This window comes from Ursus maritimus, unplaced genomic scaffold (assembly GCF_017311325.1).
Source record: "Ursus maritimus isolate PB19 unplaced genomic scaffold, ASM1731132v1 scaffold_8, whole genome shotgun sequence".
NCBI classification, from domain to species: Eukaryota; Metazoa; Chordata; class Mammalia; order Carnivora; family Ursidae; genus Ursus; species Ursus maritimus.
Genome location: NW_024426996.1, coordinates 69,027,520 through 69,047,328, shown reverse-complemented (window position 1 = coordinate 69,047,328; position 19,809 = coordinate 69,027,520). Strand labels below are relative to the sequence as shown.

At 35.7% G+C, this 19,809-nt stretch overlaps 3 protein-coding genes across 3 annotated transcripts in view; 1 reads left to right on the top strand and 2 right to left on the bottom strand.

Moving 5' to 3' along the window:
- Positions 1 to 11,598, bottom strand: part of FAM184B (family with sequence similarity 184 member B) — a 163,039-nt gene extending 151,441 nt beyond the window's left edge. The window contains exons 1-2 of the transcript XR_005833497.1: positions 11,472 to 11,598; positions 3,083 to 3,433 (exon numbers count right to left, since the gene is read on the bottom strand). The gene's annotated coding sequence lies outside the window, so the exon portion shown is untranslated. The remainder of the gene's footprint in view (positions 1 to 3,082; positions 3,434 to 11,471) is intronic.
- Positions 364 to 3,089, bottom strand: DCAF16 (DDB1 and CUL4 associated factor 16). Its single transcript, XM_040625272.1, has one exon. It carries the CDS (start codon positions 2,832 to 2,834, stop codon positions 2,184 to 2,186), a length of 651 nt encoding a protein of 216 aa, XP_040481206.1. The 5' UTR covers positions 2,835 to 3,089; the 3' UTR covers positions 364 to 2,183.
- Positions 11,599 to 11,783: 185 nt separating the features above from the next.
- The window catches only part of NCAPG (non-SMC condensin I complex subunit G), a 48,659-nt gene continuing 40,633 nt past the window's right edge, over positions 11,784 to 19,809 (top strand). The window contains exons 1-7 of the mRNA XM_008685812.2: positions 11,784 to 12,017; positions 12,930 to 13,133; positions 13,605 to 13,833; positions 15,649 to 15,794; positions 16,077 to 16,161; positions 16,795 to 16,987; positions 17,468 to 17,617. Coding sequence (XP_008684034.1) covers positions 11,907 to 12,017; positions 12,930 to 13,133; positions 13,605 to 13,833; positions 15,649 to 15,794; positions 16,077 to 16,161; positions 16,795 to 16,987; positions 17,468 to 17,617 — 1,118 coding nt within the window. The 5' untranslated portion in view covers positions 11,784 to 11,906. The remainder of the gene's footprint in view (positions 12,018 to 12,929; positions 13,134 to 13,604; positions 13,834 to 15,648; positions 15,795 to 16,076; positions 16,162 to 16,794; positions 16,988 to 17,467; positions 17,618 to 19,809) is intronic.

The following is a 19,809-nucleotide window of genomic DNA, read 5'->3' as shown; positions in this document are numbered from 1 at the left end:
TAGAGTGTGAAAGTGGTAAATCCACCCCTAACCCCACAACCATGGACAAAAAGAAGTGAAGGCTTAAGGCTTTTTCAGATATCTATCATTTGTGTAACCTGTAATTACTTAACATATACAAACAAATGGGTTCAAATCCGGGTCTTGACTGATTATCTGACATTTTCTTTTACAGTATGTTTCATTTTCTAGAGCTGCCAAGTCACCTCCCTTCAGAGACCCTATATTGTATGCATGTATGTATGTATCTATCTATCCATCTATATCTGTTGACTCTATTCAGCACTTAGCGAATGTTGACTATGCCTTAAGCAAAGCAAGATCTATTTCATTTGTTGAGAACAAATGACCATACTCTGTTCAGCATGTACAAAGCTGTTGGTTTATTCAGCTGCAGAGCTGGGGAAAGGCTTCCTTTCGGAGTGAATAGCAAAAATGCTTCAGCAGCAAGGCACTTTTATATACACACACAGAAAAAGGAACATATTATGGTTACATAATCATCAATATATTGTAATTTTCAGACCTCCCTACCTCTTCCCACCTCCCCCTTTAAAAAAAAAAAAAGGAAACAAGTTCTTATAACATTTTAAAAACCCAATTTCACAGAACATCTACATAGGAACAGTTTCTGATACATTCAGTTACACTAACAGTATGATATGGTTTCAGTTCAGTAATTTTCCATTAACAAGTATCTTTTCTACCTACTACAGGTCCCTCTTGTTTCCTTAAGACATGACAACTGAGGCTCAGCAGAAATACTCATTGGATTATAAACATTTTCCTCTCTCCTTAAAGTTGCTACGCATGTATAGAATTTGTGATTCCAATAATGCTTCCATTTTTTTGATGCCACATCATACACGGAGAATAGGAAAAAGTAAAAGTAAAACGAAAGGATATAGGATCTAACTTTAACAATCTATTTTCTGATTCCTTTTAGATGCCCAGTCAACCAGGATCACACACACAGGTTTCACTCTATTGTAGGTGTGTGAAAAGACTTACTGGTCCCATGCATCTTCTTTTATGTATGATTTCTATGTTGTGACTCATTTAAACAAATGCAGCAAGATTATTTACAAGGATACATACTCTTCCTTGTTGAGTTAGAAGAAAATCAGAAGCTAATCTGTGTAGAAAAACAATGATCCTAAAAACTCCAGCTTCTGATTGTATTAGGCTGAAATTTTCTGTAGTGGAAAGTCCTTTAAAGTTAGAAGTGTTCCTGAAAAGTTTGCAATGGATGTAAACAGTGCATAACGTACTGCTGAGAACATTATACAGATGAAATATTTTAATTCACTAGCAGTTAATATTGAAAGCATAAATGCTCTAAATCCTTTCCCATTGGTCTTTTAAAATGTGATCTGCTCTTGACTAAAGTCTGAATGCCAAGATGCAGGAAATCTATTAACCCCGCAGAACAGGTGTCTGTTTAACCCCTAGTTACAATTTTTAGGCCAATGTAACTAGAGACAGCCCGGTGGGAGCCTATGATATAAAGGCTTATACTGTAATTGGAGGTATTGTAATAGTCTTGACGTAGTGCAGCCTAGGTTTGAAACTGCACTCCCTCCCCCCAAAATAGGAACCCTAAAGGGTGCCAAATACAGGCCTATCTATATAAAAGCTGGGAAATAAATCCATAGCCCCACCATTTTCTTTTGCCTAGGGAATTCAAATTAATGCCAACTATCTCATAGAAATTAATGTTAGAAAAGAGTATGCTCAGAGAGGTGTTATTGGGAGTAGCTAAGTTCCCACTTTCTCCACTGGCTTTTCTGAAGGTTAGGTAACAAAAGGGGTAGGGGCCTACTACTTCTTCCTTCCCATTAACAATGAGATATCTGGTTAAGAGTCCATTCAGAAAGGCAGAATAAATTGGGGGGAAGAACTGAGTGTGGACAATAGTCAACTTAACTTTTGTAATATGATCCCTTTTGTCTAAGTTTCTACTGAAGTTTTCATTTTATCCACAGGGTCTGTCAAAGGGCATGCTCACCATGCATTTTCTGTAGCTGAGTTATGGGACTACTATACTTGGTAGTACTTAACGGCTTGTTAGGACAGGGCATGGTTTGGTTGAGAAGGCACTAGTTTCTCAACTGTGGTGTGTGTGACTTTGTACTTCCTTCTCAATCAGCAATACGAGAGATATCAGAACAAGTGGTGGGTCTTTAGAGTGATGCAGTTAGAAGTTTGTTCACTGCCTTTTGGAAGTCAGTGTAGGAGTAAGTAGTGTTGATGGGTTCAGTGCGGGTTGTTTCCTTAACCGTTTTAGTTAACCAGCCACAGCAACAACCAGAAACACATGAATTAGGGATCTGTTTTAGGTATTCGGGTATGGGAGTGGCTCTACTCAATGTTCGGCTTAGCTGTCTGGTGGCAAACTGCAGTGCTCCGTTTAGAGTGGCATGATCTCTAGAAAGCCGACTGGCATTTGTAAGGGGCTTTTGAAAAGGTGGGACTCCACAAGAAGCCAGAGGAGGCCATTCAGGAATTGGTTCCAGTTTGGGTACACAATGGGAGCAATGGGAGAGTCTTAGACCTATCTCTCGAAGTATGTGGACTGGTGTGCTTGGATCCAAGAGTTTAGCGTGATATAACCAGGAATTAGGATGTAAAGGTTTCCAAGTTGTCGAATATTTTAAAAGGCACTTAACCTGCCAGGCCAGACTCTCAAGAGGTGTGAGGTTGGGCACCACAAGGTCTTCTCCTTCAGAGGAATCCCACTCTTGCCCAGAACTCTCATTTAGGTAGTTAGCGTTTTCTTCTTCCTCACTTTCTGATTCTGATAAGGGGTCAGGAGAGGGATTTCTGGGACCCATTAGATTAGAACAGAAGAAGAAGGTAACAATCTAAGCCAGCAAAACACTGACTAAAACTAGCAAATAGAAACAAAAGACAAAAAATCCTTCAACAAGATTAATTTGTCAGTCCATTACACACACACAGTATGATTCTGGCTCATATCACTGCACAGTTCTTCAAGATTAGGTTGTATATTCTTCACTTACAAAGAAGACATCTCAGTTCTCAGGACCAGTTCAGTGTGTAAAAGTGTTAAGTCACTTACCGGTGGTACAGGTCAGAGTCTCTCCTTCAAATCCTGGCTACCCAAGAAGAGAAGGGGTCCTCATCTAGGCAAGCTGATTTTCTTAGCGTGTTCTCAACTGGTCGTGATATTCTGAAGAGATACTTTGTGTATTCTCTTTTGTTGGCAGGGATATTATATCTACTTGGTAATGAAAAGAAACAATGATTGCCTTTTTTGTCCACTGGTGGTACAAATTTTGTGCAGGGAGATGGTGGGATGAGTTGTCAGGGTCATCTGGTGTACACGGATCCGAAGTTTTCCATAGGTGGTGCAAATGCCCTTGGAAACTGGTGACTTAGTTGTTGAACTATCTGGAAAGGTAGCTTTAACCTGTGAATGAGAAGACTAGAGAAATGATATTAAAGCCTGAAAGCAATGGGTAACATTATTGTCCATCTAACTTTCTAGAGTATCTAAGAACACAGATGCCGAACATGAACACTTACTGGGCTTTTCAAACATCTCTATCTCATAGTTTTAGGCAGATTTTTCTATTAGGAATGACTCCTGGGATCATTCTAATCATTTATTGGTACATATCTGGGTTAGTTTATTTTTTAGTATACTGTTCTAGCCCAGAAAATTACCTCTGCAAGAGCAGTTCCCTTATGCCCCAAACTCCAGATAGAGAGCTGTAAAAGGTTTTTTTTTTTTTTCCCTTTAGATGTGCTTGCTGGGATTTAGTTTTAGAGCTACTTAGGACTCTTGTTTAAGGCTGTGGTCATATAACCATACTCCATAGATATAAGAGAAAATGGCAGGTGTAAATCTTCTTTTTTTTCCCCCAGGTGTAATTCTTAATATAGTAGAAATAACAATGAGTGTAAACAGGTTAACTCACAGTTAAAAGACAGACACTCTGATTGGATTAAAAAAAACCAAAACAAGATTCAATAATATGCAACTAACAGAAGATACTTCAAAGCAAAAAGACACAGAAAGGCAAAAAATAAAAGAATGACAAGAGAGGTATCAGGCAACTGTGGACCAAAATAAAGCTGAGATACAATCTTAATACCCAACAAAAAAGATTTCAAGTCAAAACATATAAGGGACAAAGATGGACAATAATACCAGTAAAGGGAACAGAATAAAATTATATAGTACTCATTATAAACATTTAAGATTCTGAAAGCACATCCTCAAAATTTCTCAAGTAACAATGGACAGAATTATATAAGCAGGAGATACAAGAAGCCTGAAAAGAGTTAAAATATTAATACACTTTAGGTATTATATCAGTAATCAGAACTCTATTTGAGATATTTGAGAGTGCACATACACACACACGAAAATAGATCATGTATTAGGTTATAAAGTATAACTAGATTCTAAAGGGTCTATTTCATTCAGACTAAATTCTCTGACCAAAATGCAATAAAAGTAAATATTATAGGTTAGTTAAAAGTAATCCTATGTTGGGAAGCTAAGTAACTCATGGGTTAAAATGGAAATTATAAAGGATATGAAATACTAAAACTGAATAATATAAACCATACAGGACAAAATTTGTGGGACATGGGTAACACGTATCTAAAAGAAAATTATAGCTTTAAATACACTGATGAGGAAAAGAAGAAGTTTAAATATCTTCAAGTTAAGCATTCAATTCAAAATGATGGAAAAGAGCAACAGCAAAATAAGCAGGAAGGAAATAAAGGCAGAAATGAAATAGCATATGAGAATAATAGAGAAGACTGATAAAACTAAAAGATGGTTTTTTGAAAATACGAAAAAGAAAAAAACAAACTAGTGAAACTTATCAAGAGATTTAAAAACACAAAAAGAGATTAAAAATAAAAAACAACAGGACGCCTGGGTGGCTAAATTGATTAAGCCTCTGTCTTTGGCTTAGGTCATGATTCCAGGGTTCTGGGATCAAGTCCCGCATTGGGCTCCTTGCTCAGTGGGGAGCCTGCTTCTCCCTCTGCCTGCTGGTCCCCTCTGCTTGTACTCTTTCTCTCTGACAAATAAATAAATAAATAAATCTTAAAACAAAAAACAAAACAAAACAAAAAACCATGACGAATATACACTAATATGAAAATCTAGATGAAATGGCTGAATTCTGGAAGAAAATACTAAAACTCATATAGGAAGAAGTAGATAACCTGAATAGAACAAACCAGTAAGTGTTAAAGAAAATGCAAAGGCACCAACCTCCTTATAAAAGCACCAGGCCCATATGGTTTTGTAAGTGAGTTCCACTAAACTTCCAAGGAAATTAACAACTATTTAAGTTGTTTCAGAAAAAAGAAAAAAAGCATATAAACTGACAAACTCCTTTTATGAGAATAATAAAATACGAATTCCAAACCTAAAGATGAACCAAATAAAAAAAGTACAGGCTCATTTCACCTGCAAAAATTCCAAATATTACTTAACAAAATCTAATAATAGATTAAAGAAAAAAAAGAATATGCTATCACATAGCGCTTATCGCAGGGAAAGGACGAAGACCTCAACTTCAAAAAATTTATAAATATGTCACCATAAGAAAATAAAGCCAAAAAAAAGATTATTTAATCAACTGTGTATATTTAACCTTTCTTAGTTCCTTCAAAAACAAAACAAAATACCCTTACCAAACTAGGAAGAAAAGTTACCCTCTCAACCTGGTAAAGATTATCGCCAAAAGTTTTCAGCAAATATAACCTAAATGAGAAATTTTAGATAAATTCCCTCTAAAAATAAAGTCATGTAAGGATAACCATGATGCCTGATATTGTCTGATACGGTACCAAAAATCCTAATCAATGTTATAAAAATAAGAATAATATAAAAAAAGGATAAATGACAGGTGTAAGAACTGGAAGAAAAGAGATGCAACAATTTAAATGATATGGTCATCTAATTAAAAAAAAAACTAACATATAAACAATTAGAGCTAATAAAAGAGCTCAACAAAGTTTCTGGATTTGAGATTAATCTACGGATATTCATTAATTATTATATAGTATATACCACTCTCTATTCTAGGAATTGCAAATGTTAACTCATTTAAAATTCTCCTAACAACCCTATAAGACAGGTACTTTTATTCCCTCATTTTAAACATGAGGTTTAAGCTACCTGCCCAAGGCCATACCTCTACTAAGTGACAGGATGTGGATTTGAACTGAGGAACTTTTAACTTCTACTCAAGTAATACTAACTAAAAGAATATATTACATATATGTCCTTCACAGTGAGAAAAAAAAAAAAAACCAACATCAAACTATTCAAGGACCTAGGAACTACTTAATAATATATAAGACTTCTATGAAAAATGTAAAATTCTAATAATGGACATAGAAGATGATTTAAAAAACTTGGATGGAACAAATAAATATTATAAAAATTTTCTCCAAATTGATTTATACAATCCCAATATGAAAAGAATACAATTCCACATGCAGCCAAACCAATTATTTAAACAGAAGAGTGAAAGGGGTTCTTGGCCTACAAGATATTAACACATATTACAAAGTCACAGAAATTAAAGTAGGGTAGAGTTAGTGTATTGGAACAGAGTCCAATTGAAAAGAACAAAACTTAGAAACACAGCCATACGAAGTTCTGGAATGTAGTACAGAATGAAGTTAGCACATAGATCAAGGGGGAATGAAAGTATTTAGTACATAATATTGGTAAAGCCCGCTCATTACATGAAGAAAAACCAAACTGTATGTATACCTATACAATGCTACATACAAAGGAGGACTCATGTTGGATGAAAGACCTAAGTGAGAATGGTAAACTATGAAATTAAAAGAATATAATACACGAATATAGAGTATCACTGTGACTCGGGGCCAGGGAGACTTTTATTTTTATTATTATCTGAATATTTTACTTGTTTATTTTAGAGATAGGGAGAGAGAGAAAGAGAGAGCGTGAGTGTGGGGGGAGGGGAGCAGAGGGCGAGGGACAAGTAGACTCCACACTGAGGAGTTCAATGTGAGGCTTGATTCCATGACCCTGGGATCATGACCTGAGCTGAAATCAAGAGTTGGATGCCCAAGTGACTGAGCCACCCAGACACCCCGCAGGGAGACTTTGAAATGAAAAAAACATAAAGCACAAGACCAAAAAATCAATCACATCAAAATTAATTATTTCTGGATTAAACTAAAGATATCAAGAACTAAGTTAACTACAAATCCACAACAAAAAGAGAGCAACCTCAATAAAGAAAGGGCAAAGGGCAAAATATCCAATTTACAGAAGAGAAAATCAAGAGGCCATTAGCCATATGATGAGTAAAGAGTTATCACACTATTCTATTTGGTAAAAATTAGAAAGCTGGAGACAATGTCAAGTGCTAGTGAGGAGACAAAGGAACAAGACCTGTAGGAAACAGTACCACTGATGATATTACAGTCTGGGGTAATTTCTCTGAAGAGAAATCTGGCTGCACCATTTAGCCAAGCTATTTGCACATCTCATGATCCAGCAATTCTACTCTTGTGTATATATACAGTAAAGAAATTCTCCGTAAGACCAACATGTACTCTGAAGCTTCATCTTTGATGGTAAGGAATTAGAAGCATTCTAGGTTTCCATCACTGGAGGAGTGGATAAGCAAAATGTGGTAAAAGCACACTAGAAGTACACATAGCAACACGGATGTACTGAAGGCAGAACTCTAAATGAAAAAAGCAAAAACCAAAATATCAACATCCCACGTATGCCATTCTATAGGAGTGATTTTCAAAATGAGTTAGTAAACATCTCTAGTTTCAAATACACACTGAGTTGTGCTAATAACATCATATGGTATGGCTTCAGGTCGATATTCCTCTGAAGAACATTTCTCTGGCTTCTACACATTCTTTTTACTTAATTCTGTTCCCCAAAATGTCTGGCATATATTATGGCTGAGTAAGTCTTTTGAAAGAAAATGAGAGAATGACAAAGTTCTGCTGTAAGCGATACAAGCATGTTCTATCTTTATCCTATGAAGACAAAAATTCCCAAATTATGTTCAGGTGATTGGATAATATGTTGCACAAAGAGAAATTAAAATTTTTTAAAGGCAGGATCAATATTGCTACACTTTTTACTAGATTCCATCTGCAAGATTATTATTGGGCTATTCTTGTTATTGTGTTACTCAAAGCATTCTTTAGAAGGCCCACTCTCCTTTTTTAGCAGAAATAAGATAAAGTCTCTTTGGGGGCATATGTAAATTCTAGAGTGAACCCATCGCTGTTACTTTTACATTACATTCCATGTGTATAATTTTCCCACATCAAAATGGAATTAACCACATCTATTCCATTTACTCCTATGTATAATTTATCTTTAAAGAATGATTTTACCATAATTTCAGAACTACACAGCCTAACCTTACAAAATCTTCAGTTTTGTTATTTCTTCAACTAAACTAAGTTTACCAAGGACAGGAAGAAATTTATTCCCATAGTTGGTATCACCTGTTCTTTTTTCCCCATAAAACTCAGTAAAACTCAAGAAACAGGTAAACTTTAAAGCAGTGAGACTATGATGTTAAAGCTTAATATAGCATCTTTTTTTTTCTTACCAGCTTTATTGAGGTATGATTGACAAGTTGTATATATTTAACATGTACAATGTGATGTTTTGAGATATGTATATACTGTGAAAGGACTACTGCAAACAAGCCATTAATACATCCATCAGCCCAGCTATCATTTTCTTGTGTGTGGTGAGAACACTTGAGATCTACTCTCAGCAAATTTCAGGTATACATACATTATTACTAACTATAGTCACCAGGCTGTACATTAGGTCTCCAGAATTTATAACTCCAAGTTTGCACTTTGTCCAACATCTCCCTATTTCCTCCATCCCCCAAGCCACTGAAAACTTCCATTCTACTCTTTGTTACTATGAGTTTGACTTTTTCAGATTCCACATAGAGGTAGGATTATACAGTATTTGCCTTTCTGTGTCTGGCTTATTTCACTTAGAATATCCTCTAGGCTGACCCATGTTGTAGCAAATAGCAGGATTTCCTTCCTTTTTAAGACTAAAGAGTATTCCATTATATATAAGTCACATCTTCTTTATCCGTTCATCCATTGATGCGCACTTATGTTGATTCCATATCTTGGCTACTGTGACTAATACTGCAATAAACACGGGCGTGCAGATACATCTTTTGAGTTCGTGACTTCATTTCCTTTGGATATATACTTAGAAATAGGATTGCTGGATGACATTGGTATTTCTCTTCTTAATTTTTTGAGGAAACACCAGACTGTTTTCTATATAATGGCTATATCAATTTACATTCCCACCAACAAGTATAAGGGTTCTCTTTCTTCCACATTCTAACACTCGTCATCTTTTCATTTTTTGATAATAGTCATCCTAACAGGTGTGAGGTAGTATCTCATTGAGGTTTTGATCTGCATTTCTCTGATGATTAGTGATGTTGAGCACTTCTTCATATACTTGTTGGCTGTATGTCTTCTGAGCAAAAATGTCTATTCAGGTCTTTTGCTCATTTTTTAATTGGATTTTTGCTTTTTTGCTATTGATTTGTAGGAGTTTCTTATATATTTTGGATATTAACCCCTTATGGGAAATACAGTTTGCAAATCTTTTCTCCCATTCCAAAGGTTGCCTTTTCATTTTGTAATCCATCTTTTATTTTTCAGACTATAATGTTCAAAAAATACTAAACAAAAACATGTTATTAAATCCTAAAAAAAGCTAATCAAAATAGTTAGGCTGACCTCTGGTGGCCAGATGCCTCATCCTTCAGTAACTGATAAAATGATACAAAGTCTTCTTTCCTTTGTGGAAAGATCACCAAATAAAGTACAGTAAAGGAAATAATATTGTTAGAAACTTCACAGTCAGAGGATCAAAGATAGCAGGGACCCAAGGCATAAAAAGAGCTGAGCAATTAAAGGCCACAAAATAAGAAAAATGTCTCCAAATGTTAGTTTGTTCTAATTTTTAGTTTGCCAATTTTACATGAAAAACAAATGGCATATACAGTGGTTCTCAAGGTAAGAACAGTTTCACACTATCCAATAAAGTAGTCACTGGCCCCACATGTCTATGGAGCACCCAAAATGTGACTAGTGTAAAATAACAACGAATTCGAAAGACTTAGTAGGGAAAAAAGAGAATGTAAATCATTTCATTAATAATTTGTTGATTACATGTTGAAATAATAATATTTTGGATATACTTGGTTAATAAATTAATGACCTTTCTAGCTTTCTTTCTCCACAGCTTTCCAGGCATTCTACATTTAGCTATAGTGAGATTATGTTAGCTGTATATTCCATGAATTCTTGGGCCTGTGCTTTTGCTCCACCTGATTAACCTAAAATACTCATCCTTTGCCTTTTCAGAATTAGACCTCCTGATAATTTTGAAATTATAGGCAACCCAAATGCTACCATATTCATTACTTTAACTAGCATTTGAATACTAAGCGTTGTACGGATAATATGAAGAGAATGGATGAATAAATTATCAAATATTCATAGAACAGAATGTTCCGTCTGTGCCTCAGTTTCCTCATCTTAAAAGGAGCTAGAAGTTACTTTATCGGGGTTGTCTGTAAGAAGTAAAGTGCTTAGAACAGTGTCTGGTAAATAAGGGTCAATAAAGTGTAAGTTGTTATTACGAAAGTATCCATATGAATAAACCTCAAAAAAAATACTAACTGAAAAAAAAGCAAGTTGCAAAGGATTATTTTGTTTGCAAATGATGATTAATATAACGTTAGAACATGAAAACAATACAGTATATTTATTCAGAGACTTATTCATATGTCATTAATACATAAAACAGTGGAGTTCGGAAAAGCTATTAATGCTAGAGACAAGGTAATTAAATAAAGGTATACATGCGGCTTTGTAATCCCCTATTTCTTTAGCTGGCTGTGAGTACAGAGATGTTCGTTTTTGTCTGAGATAATTCCATTTTTTTTTAAGTTTAAAGACCTAGTTCCTGCTCGACGGCCCTCCAAATTTCTTAATCTTTACCACTACCCTGAACACCATCCCTTTTCTCCTTTGTTGAATACATTGTCGTTATGTATCTCTGTAAACTAGGCCTCGAAAGCTGGTGCATCTAGAATAAGTTGGGTCTAAATTAAATCATGCCTCTCTTCGCAGCTCTTCCCAGACTGCCTCCCTCTCGCAGACCCTCCACCAACCGAAGTCCTAAGGTTTAAAAGGACGGAAGCCCACTTCCATCAGGAGACCTAGTAACGCCCCCCTCGTCAGCTCGGGAGCTTCTGCTTTCTCGGTGGAAGCAGGGCCGCTGCCCAGCCCCCAGCACGTCCGACGGATCTCCAAACGAATCCCTACGCCTGGCCCCTGCTCCCCTATTTAGCCGGAGCAGGAATTGTTCCCCTCAGCAGATTCCCTGTTCTCACCCATGGAGGATCCTTTCTTCTTTCTCGCCCCACGTCCAGGGGCACGACCCGGCTAGGCCTAGCACCACCAGCTGTAACCGGACAGTAGCATCGACGTCCTGCAAGCGACCAATAACCACTTCCGGGCGAGTCAACGCCCCCCCCCCCCCTTACAAACGCCGCTTCCCACTCAGAAAATCGCGGCTTAGATCCTAAGCGCATGCGCCCAAGCTACCGTAATTGAGGTAGGTGGACCCATCTCTTCCCGCTCTCGCGGCAGTCTCGCGGTATTTCCTTCTCCCGCGGGAGTTATTTGAATGCTCTGGCGGTAACTCCACCCTGGATGCTCAGCTGTCGGCTGACCGGAACCTGAGGTGACTTTGTACACGACCTGTGGTCCGTGGGCCCCCTGCAGCCCGGAGCGGACCAGGCTCGTCCCGGCCGGGTCCCGGCACCATGGGGGCGGAGAAGAAGTTGCTGCCGATCAAGGAGGCCTTTCAGCTGGCGCAGCAGCCGCACCAGAACCAGGCGAAGCTGGTGGTGGCGCTGAGCCGCACCTATCGCACGGTAAGCCCGGCCCCGGGCCTCGGCCGCCGCCCCTCGCCCTTCCCGGACCAGCGACCCCCAGGGGCCTCGCGTGGCCCTCCGGACTCCAACGTTCTGAACCTTCCCGGCCCAGTTCGGAGAGGTCTGGAGACCTGAGCGAGGTCGCACGGGCACCCCCTCTCCCCAGCGGCTTCCGGCTCGGACCGTTAATTCTTTGTGAATTTGGAAAGCAACGTTTACGAGCACCCGGGCGACCTGGCGCCAAGTGTTGGGCGGCTAAGTGGATCCTGAACGGGGTGGTTCAGCGGTTGTTGTCCCTCAGGTCACCGTCCACAACAGGAACGCCAAATTAGTTGCAGTTAAATTGAATCGAATCAGCAAGTAACAAAATAACCATTAGGACCCGGCTTTTCCTATTTATGTAAATACTGTTTTGAATGGTGCCGTGAGAAGAATAGGACAATGAGTTTCAGGAAAATAAATTATCTTGAGGTCCAAGAAAAACTGTAAGTCAATATAATCGTGCTTAAGGATATGAGGTAGGATGTGAACGTTATATCAAAAGGAAATTGCTGTGTAAGGGTAGGGGTAAATGTCGTAAAATATGAAAGCCATTGTTGATTTTGGGTTGTTTACGAAGAAGCATATTTTTACTAAACTGGCACCAAGGCATATTGAGAATTCAAGGGTATTAAAGTCAAAGGAATCCTTTCACTGTCAATATTCACATTTGTTTTCTTCCTTGGAGAAGTACCTTTTTCTGGAGAGAAATTTGTGCAATTTTTTTTCCTTTGATAGTTTGAAAACTCACCTGAGAGTTTACTAAATAATGATTTTAGTTTGAGTTATGACTAGGGCTTTCAGTAGTCTTAGGGTACTGTTGGGAAAAAGGGATTATATCAGTGCAGTTTGTGAAGGGTTTCTCTTTTTCAGATGGATGTTAAAACAGTTTTTCATGAGGAGTTTGTTCATTACCTTAAATATGCTATGGTGGTCTATAAACGTGAACCAGCCCTGGAGAGAGTAATAGACTTTGCAGCCAAGTTTGTTACTTCATTTCACCAATCGGATGTAGAAGACGATGAGGAAGAGGAAGATGGTGGCATTTTAAATTATTTGTTTACCTTTCTTTTAAAGGTATGAAAACTGGAACTTTGGGGGGAGTATTGTAGAAAATTTTGCTATCTTAAAAGGGCCATGGGAGTTTGTATGTTTTAGAGAATGCAATGTGTAGTGGCTGAGAAAATGTCTGTGAATGAGTCTGCCTTTTGTAGGAAATATTAGAACTGTCATTAAGATTTAAAAATGGACTTAAAATAACTGCAGCATTAAGTTTTTAATGACCTCTCAGCCAGTTCTCACATCATTTTAGGTGAGTTGTCTATTTTAGAAGTAAAGTAAGAATTCCTACAAAGAGAAGTATATGCTCTTGTAATTTAGCTTATACTTTGGACTGTGTGTAATTGTGAGACTTTTAGTATGCATATGGATCAAGGTAGCATTGTAGTTTCTCTGCGAGTAATGAATTACTTTTGTAACTTCCTGAATTCTAAACAGAATTCAAATGGTATGTGATTGTAAATAAATTTTGATTTGTTCCCGTTTCAGTCTCATGAAGCAAACAGCAATGCAGTTAGATTTAGAGTGTGCCAGCTTATAAACAAGCTCTTGGGAAGTATGCCAGAAAATGCCCAGATTGATGATGACTTGTTTGATAAAATTAATGAAGCCATGCTTATTAGACTGAAAGATAAAATTCCAAATGTGAGAATACAGGCAGTTCTGGCTCTTTCACGACTTCAGGATCCCAAAGATGATGAATGTCCAGTGGTTAATGGTATGTGTAGCTTCCTAAATTCTTTTTCGGTTTCCTTGACTTCGTTAAATTCTCAGTAGAGAGGTTTTTTGTTTTCCACCCCCCAATGTAGAATAGTGTGTGTGTGTGTGTGTGTGTGTGTGTGTGTGTATATACATACATATATATGTGTGTATATATATATGTATATGATTTTTAAAAATACCCAAGTAGCCACCACCCAACTTAAAAAAAATAGAGCATCATCAGTGCCTTTGAAGCCTGCCTTACATCCCAGCACACTCTCCCTCAGAGTTAATGATTATCCTGAATTTTGGGTTAATTAGTCTCTTGTCTTTCTGCTTAAACAATAGCCACATGTGTGTATCTCTAAAAAGTTTTGCCTATCATTTTGTATGCTTTATGAGTCATATTTTTCTGTACTTCCTAATACTAATTGTAATATTCTTCCATGTTGATATATTTACTGTCTTACAGCATTCTTTTGATGAATTGTAATACAGTTAGTTATTTCTAATAATGACAGACCTTCTGGTTTCCAGTTATTTTGCTCTGAAAAGATGGTGTTGTTGCTGTGAACTTCCTTATGGCTTCTGGTGCACAGGTTAAAGAGTTTTTCTGGGGTATATACCTAGGATGGACTTGCTAGGATATGTGCACATTCAGCTTTATTAAATAAGGTACAAGTATTCTACAAAACAGTTTACCAACTGATACTCCCAGTAACAGTACATAAAAACATTCATTGATCCATATTCTCTCCAGTGTTAGATATTGTCAGATTTTAAAATTTTTGTTTATCTGCTTGTGTGTAGGATATATATTCATTTTATGCATCTTTTCATATATTTAACAGTCAATTGTATTTCTTCTATATAATGCCTATTAATGTGCTCTCATTTTTCTGTTGGTTTGTCTTATTGATTTACTGGAGTTCTATATTCTGGAAAGAAATTTTGGAGTTATGTGAATTGTAGATCTTTTTCAACTTTAGATGGCTCTTTGTTTCGCCCTCTTTGGGATGTCTTCTGATAGACAGAAATTAATCTCTGCCTTTATGACTTGCACTTTTTTTCTTTTCTTTTCTTTTCTTTCTTTTTTTCTTTTTCTTTTTTTTTTGATTTGCACTTTCTTTTACTTAAAAACTTTTTCTCTACCTCTCGTCTCGTGAAGATAGTCATATTCCACTTTTCCATATATGCCTAGCTACATTTTGGGCACATTTTCATTTTTCTCTTTGTCCTGGTTACTAGCTTTATAATCAGTTTTGAAAACTGACGATAGTTAATATTTTCTGGTATTAAATGACACACATAATAATATTGTATAAAATAAATGTTTAATAGTCAACATGTACTTAATTATAAAGCTGGGGGAAATTTGAGAAGTAAAGGTGAATAAATATTTAAATACAGGAAATGGATTTTGTTTCAGGGAGTAAAACAAGAAGTTATTTCCTTTTTTAGGACTCATTAAAAATAAAAATAATGAGCCCTTTATAAAACCTTATTACTTTAAACTACCTGCTAGACTTTCTTTTAGATCTTGATGAGTCGCAAAGACATAATCTTAATGTTGGGTTTTCCATGATCTCTAGGGCTCTTTGTTTTTAGCTTTAGCCTTTGTGCCTAGTCTATTAACAAATTTCTTATTCTATTTTTTAAGGGAAGTTGGCAGAAAAAGATCTTCCGCTTAAATTAAATGTATAAGGCTAAAAAATGATTATCTTTATCATTTTAAAGATATTGTTAAATATAAAAATGTGGGCTATCTTATGACTGTGGTTAAATAAATAATATTTCTTTAGTGTACTAAAATATATTGCTCTATTTTTAGCTTATGCTACTTTGATTGAAAATGATTCAAATTCAGAAGTTAGGCGGGCAGTGTTATCATGTATTGCACCATCAGCAAAGACTTTGCCACAAATTGTAGGGCGCACCAAGGATGTGAAAGAGGCTGTAAGAAAGCTGGCTTATCAGGTAAATAAGCCTAATAACTTGTGTAGACATATTCTTAAAATACTTTTGAAAAATATTTGGTATATAATAATGATTTCTTCAACTTCTGTGGATTTTAATGAGATTTTTATGGATGGAGACTATAGATGATTTAGGCAGACTCTTATCACGTTAAATGTGTTACCAGATATTAATTTGTTTTGGAAATTCTGGGTTATTTTCTTAGACGAAGGAGATATTACTAGTTATGAAATATATAGACTATGTTGAGTTTAATGTCCAACTTATTACTATCTCTTTAAGGTTTTAGCTGAAAAGGTTCATATGAGAGCTATGTCCATTGCTCAGAGAGTAATGCTCCTTCAACAAGGTCTTAATGACAGATCAGGTAAGATAGACTCCTGTATATACAAAACATCAGTAGGTTTTGGTTTAGTAGACTTAGAAGATTTAGAAAACATGTGTCCTTAATTATGTCAAGTAAGCCTGTCATTGACACAACCTGTCAAAATTTAGCTTGGTACATCATGTAGAAAACATTTCAAAGGGTTAAAGATCCTGGTAGTTAAAGGAATAGTGTTTGTTTTACTTTTCCAAGAATAAAGTTTGTTCAGTGATACACGCTTGTATGAGTCACTACTGCAAATAGCAATCATGTATTAGATGAAGTCAGGCATCAGGTGAAATAATCGCTATCATAGTGTCAGGACTAACACTGAAGCCCAGTGAACCCCAGGGAGAAGGAATGCAGATATTTTTTGTAGGCTGTGATAGTGGTTGTGTATTTGGTTTGGGCCTTTTCCATTTTTATTAGAAGTAAGCAGCATAGTGATTTTTGCATTATTATTGTACCTTTATTTTTTCTTCAGTATTTTTCTTTGTTCTTCATCTCTTCTCATTTATTATAAATACTGATTTTATGTTAACACTGATCTGGTAAAAGGTAATTAATACAGACAAAATATAGGAAATGGAAGCTAGAGGGAGCCTCTGTTCACTTATATTTCAAATGACTTAACAGATGCTGTTAAACAAGCAGTGCAGAAGCATCTTCTCCAAGGCTGGTTACGTTTCACTGAAGGAAATATATTAGAGTTGCTTCATCGGTTAGATGTGGAAAATTCTTCTGAAGTGGCAGTCTCTGTTCTCCATGCCTTATTTTCAGTGACTCCTCTTAATGAACTGGCAGAAATCTGTAAAAATAATGATGGCAGGTATATATTCATTACTTGAAATGTGATACTCATGAACTTCTGCAATTAAAATTAGTCCTTTTCTAGTCCTTTTCTGATTGTTTCAGATTGTTTCAATAGCTTTTATCTACCTCACCTGTGTTTTCTTTACTCTGGTGAATGTCTTTTCTCTTTATCCCCCTTGTGTAAGAACTCACTACCTTATCATAGATTACTTTAGCTGCATTCTTTTTTCCCATTTTGTTACTTTGATTTTTGTATTACTCACCATGGGAAGTCCAACAGCATGCTTCCCTATTGTATGCTTGCTTATTTGATTCTTTTTTTTTTTCTTTTGCACTAAATATTTTCATTTGTGTGTGGGTGGATAAGTTACTGACTTTGCAATTAAAAGGATGCTGGCTATAAATCAGGTCTGCTTTTTATTCCCATTTTTATACTCCATTCAAATTTTTAACTTTAAGATTATTCTTTCTCTTATTCTCTCCCTTTTAAATGAAGGAAACTGATTCCAATGGAAACGTTAACTCCTGAAAATGCTTTGTATTGGCGTGTCCTTTGTGAATATGTGAAATCCAAAGGAGATGAAGGTGAAGAAATTTTGGAGCAGATTTTGCCAGAGCCCATAGTATATGCAGAGTATTTACTAAGGTAAAATTTTTTCTTTTTGTTTGGATTGTACTTTTGTTCCTGTATGTGTCAAGCCTCTAGCCCCCTCCCTCAAAGTCATGCTTGATTAGGGGTCAGTTAAAAACTTTTTTTTTTGGCTAGGCAGGGATAAATAGGAATTGAGTCTGAAGAATATTCTGTGCTGGACAGTACACTGAAAGAGTAAAAAATATATTTAGGGACATTCCTTAAAACAGTTAGGATTTGATTATGAACATTTCTCCATAAAGTTGGTAATGATGATGTGTTACTCTTTGAAATAGGTTGGCAAATGTTTTCTGAGGGTCAGAAAGTAATTGCTTTAGTCTGTAGATCTGTGTTGTAATGACACTTCTGCTGTGCGGGTCCAAAAGCAGCCACAGAATATGTGATGAATGATTGTAACTGTTTTCCAAAAAAACTTCTTTCAACTTTTATGGACACTAAAATTTTAATTTCATATAATTTTCATCTGTATATATTTTCAAATGTATTTGTGTATACATCCATGTATAAACAAGCTTCCATTTAAAAATGTAAAACTCTTAGCTTGCAAGCCGTATGAAAACAAGCAGCAGGCTGTATCTGGTGCATGGGCCATACTTTTCCAACTAACAATGTGAACCTTTGTGGTTAGTTTAATATTAATTAAAACTATCACTATTTGGCTTTTTGTTTTTTAAAAAGTTTTTTCAAAATATACCTTTTTCTTCATTTATTTCTTCTCATTTCACTTTAAAATTACCAAGTAAAACATGAATGCAATTCTTGTCAAAATTCAAATAAGGAAATATGTAGAAGAAAAATGTAGAAAATTTCTTTCATCTCCTAATTCCTCAATCACATTTATCTTAGTTAACAATGCATACAATTAGTTAACAATTTGGGATATACACTTTCGGATCTCTTTCTCTGCATTTACATACACATATATTAAAATACATAATTTTTTTTAAACATAGCACATTATACATATTTTTGGTTTTTTTCCCCAACTACTTCTGTGATCATTATATGTTGGTGCATATAAATTTATCACACTCTTAACAACATGTCATCTCATAGTATGATGGCAATACTTAATTTACTTCTCTGTTAACGGATGTTTCTCGTGATTTCAGTTTTCACTGATAAAGTTGTGTTAAACCATACATTTTATGTACGTTTGGGACTTTGTGGGTTGATTCCCAGGAGTGGAATTGTGGGCCAAAGGTTATATATATTTTGATAGATTTTGGTGTGTAGATTTTTAACTTTATGCTTTTGTTGCATTTTTTAAAAAGCTTCTTCCATATAACATGAATTATAGGCCTGAATTCTCTTTGTATGGAATGTAGTATTCTGCTTTTGCTTATAATAATTCCATGTAAGTTAGGAGGCAAAACTATAAATGCATTTCAATTTGTATGCAAAATATTGAATCAAGGATAAATATCTTAAATGTGAGCCAAAGTGGAAACTTACAGCCGGAGTTCATAGTAACATCATAAAAAATATGTGTGAATCTCAATAGTAATTATTTCAGACTTCAGTATTTAATTAGAGTATTCGTCTAATGCTGTTTGGGCCGTGTTGCAGTATGTCCAAAACGAATAAGTTTGATGCAATGTTTAATCATATGAATTAATATAAAAGTAATAAATGCTTACAGAAAATAAAGAAAATATGAGGAAATAAATATTTAAATAACAGAAGGAGAGCCTTTCCTCAAGGATTGCTTCACAGATTAACTCTTAGTTACTGAAATCAACAGATAAGGAGCTTGATTGCTCTGGCTCTGAGAAGTCAGGGATTCTTACATTTCCTCTGTCACTTAATCTGTGAGTTTTGAAATAGGTAACTTCTTTTCACTTACAAAGAAGAAAACTTTTAAAATTGTATTTTAATTATTATTGAAAGAATACTTTAGAAGTAGAGTGGTTTTCTTTTTGGAGCAACATCACTAGATAGGATTAGCTTATTCAGGTACAGAAACAAAATTAAATGGAAAAATTACTTCCTGATAATCTCAGAGATATATTTTCAGACATTTTGTAGCAAAAAGAGGTAGTAACTCAGAATTCTGATATGAAACAATTTCCTGTTAACTGAGGTATTCACATAAAGAAAGAAATCAAGGATATTAAATTAAGCTTGTCAAATTTGAGAAAGAAAAAGAGACACCAACACAATTTTTAGAAAGTGACCTTAAGTAT

What these genes read in the sequence shown, in the direction of transcription:
- DCAF16 (XM_040625272.1), bottom strand. Translation starts at nt 2,834, where the DNA reads ATGGGTCCCAGAAATCCCTCTCCTGACCCCTTATCAGAATCAGAAAGT.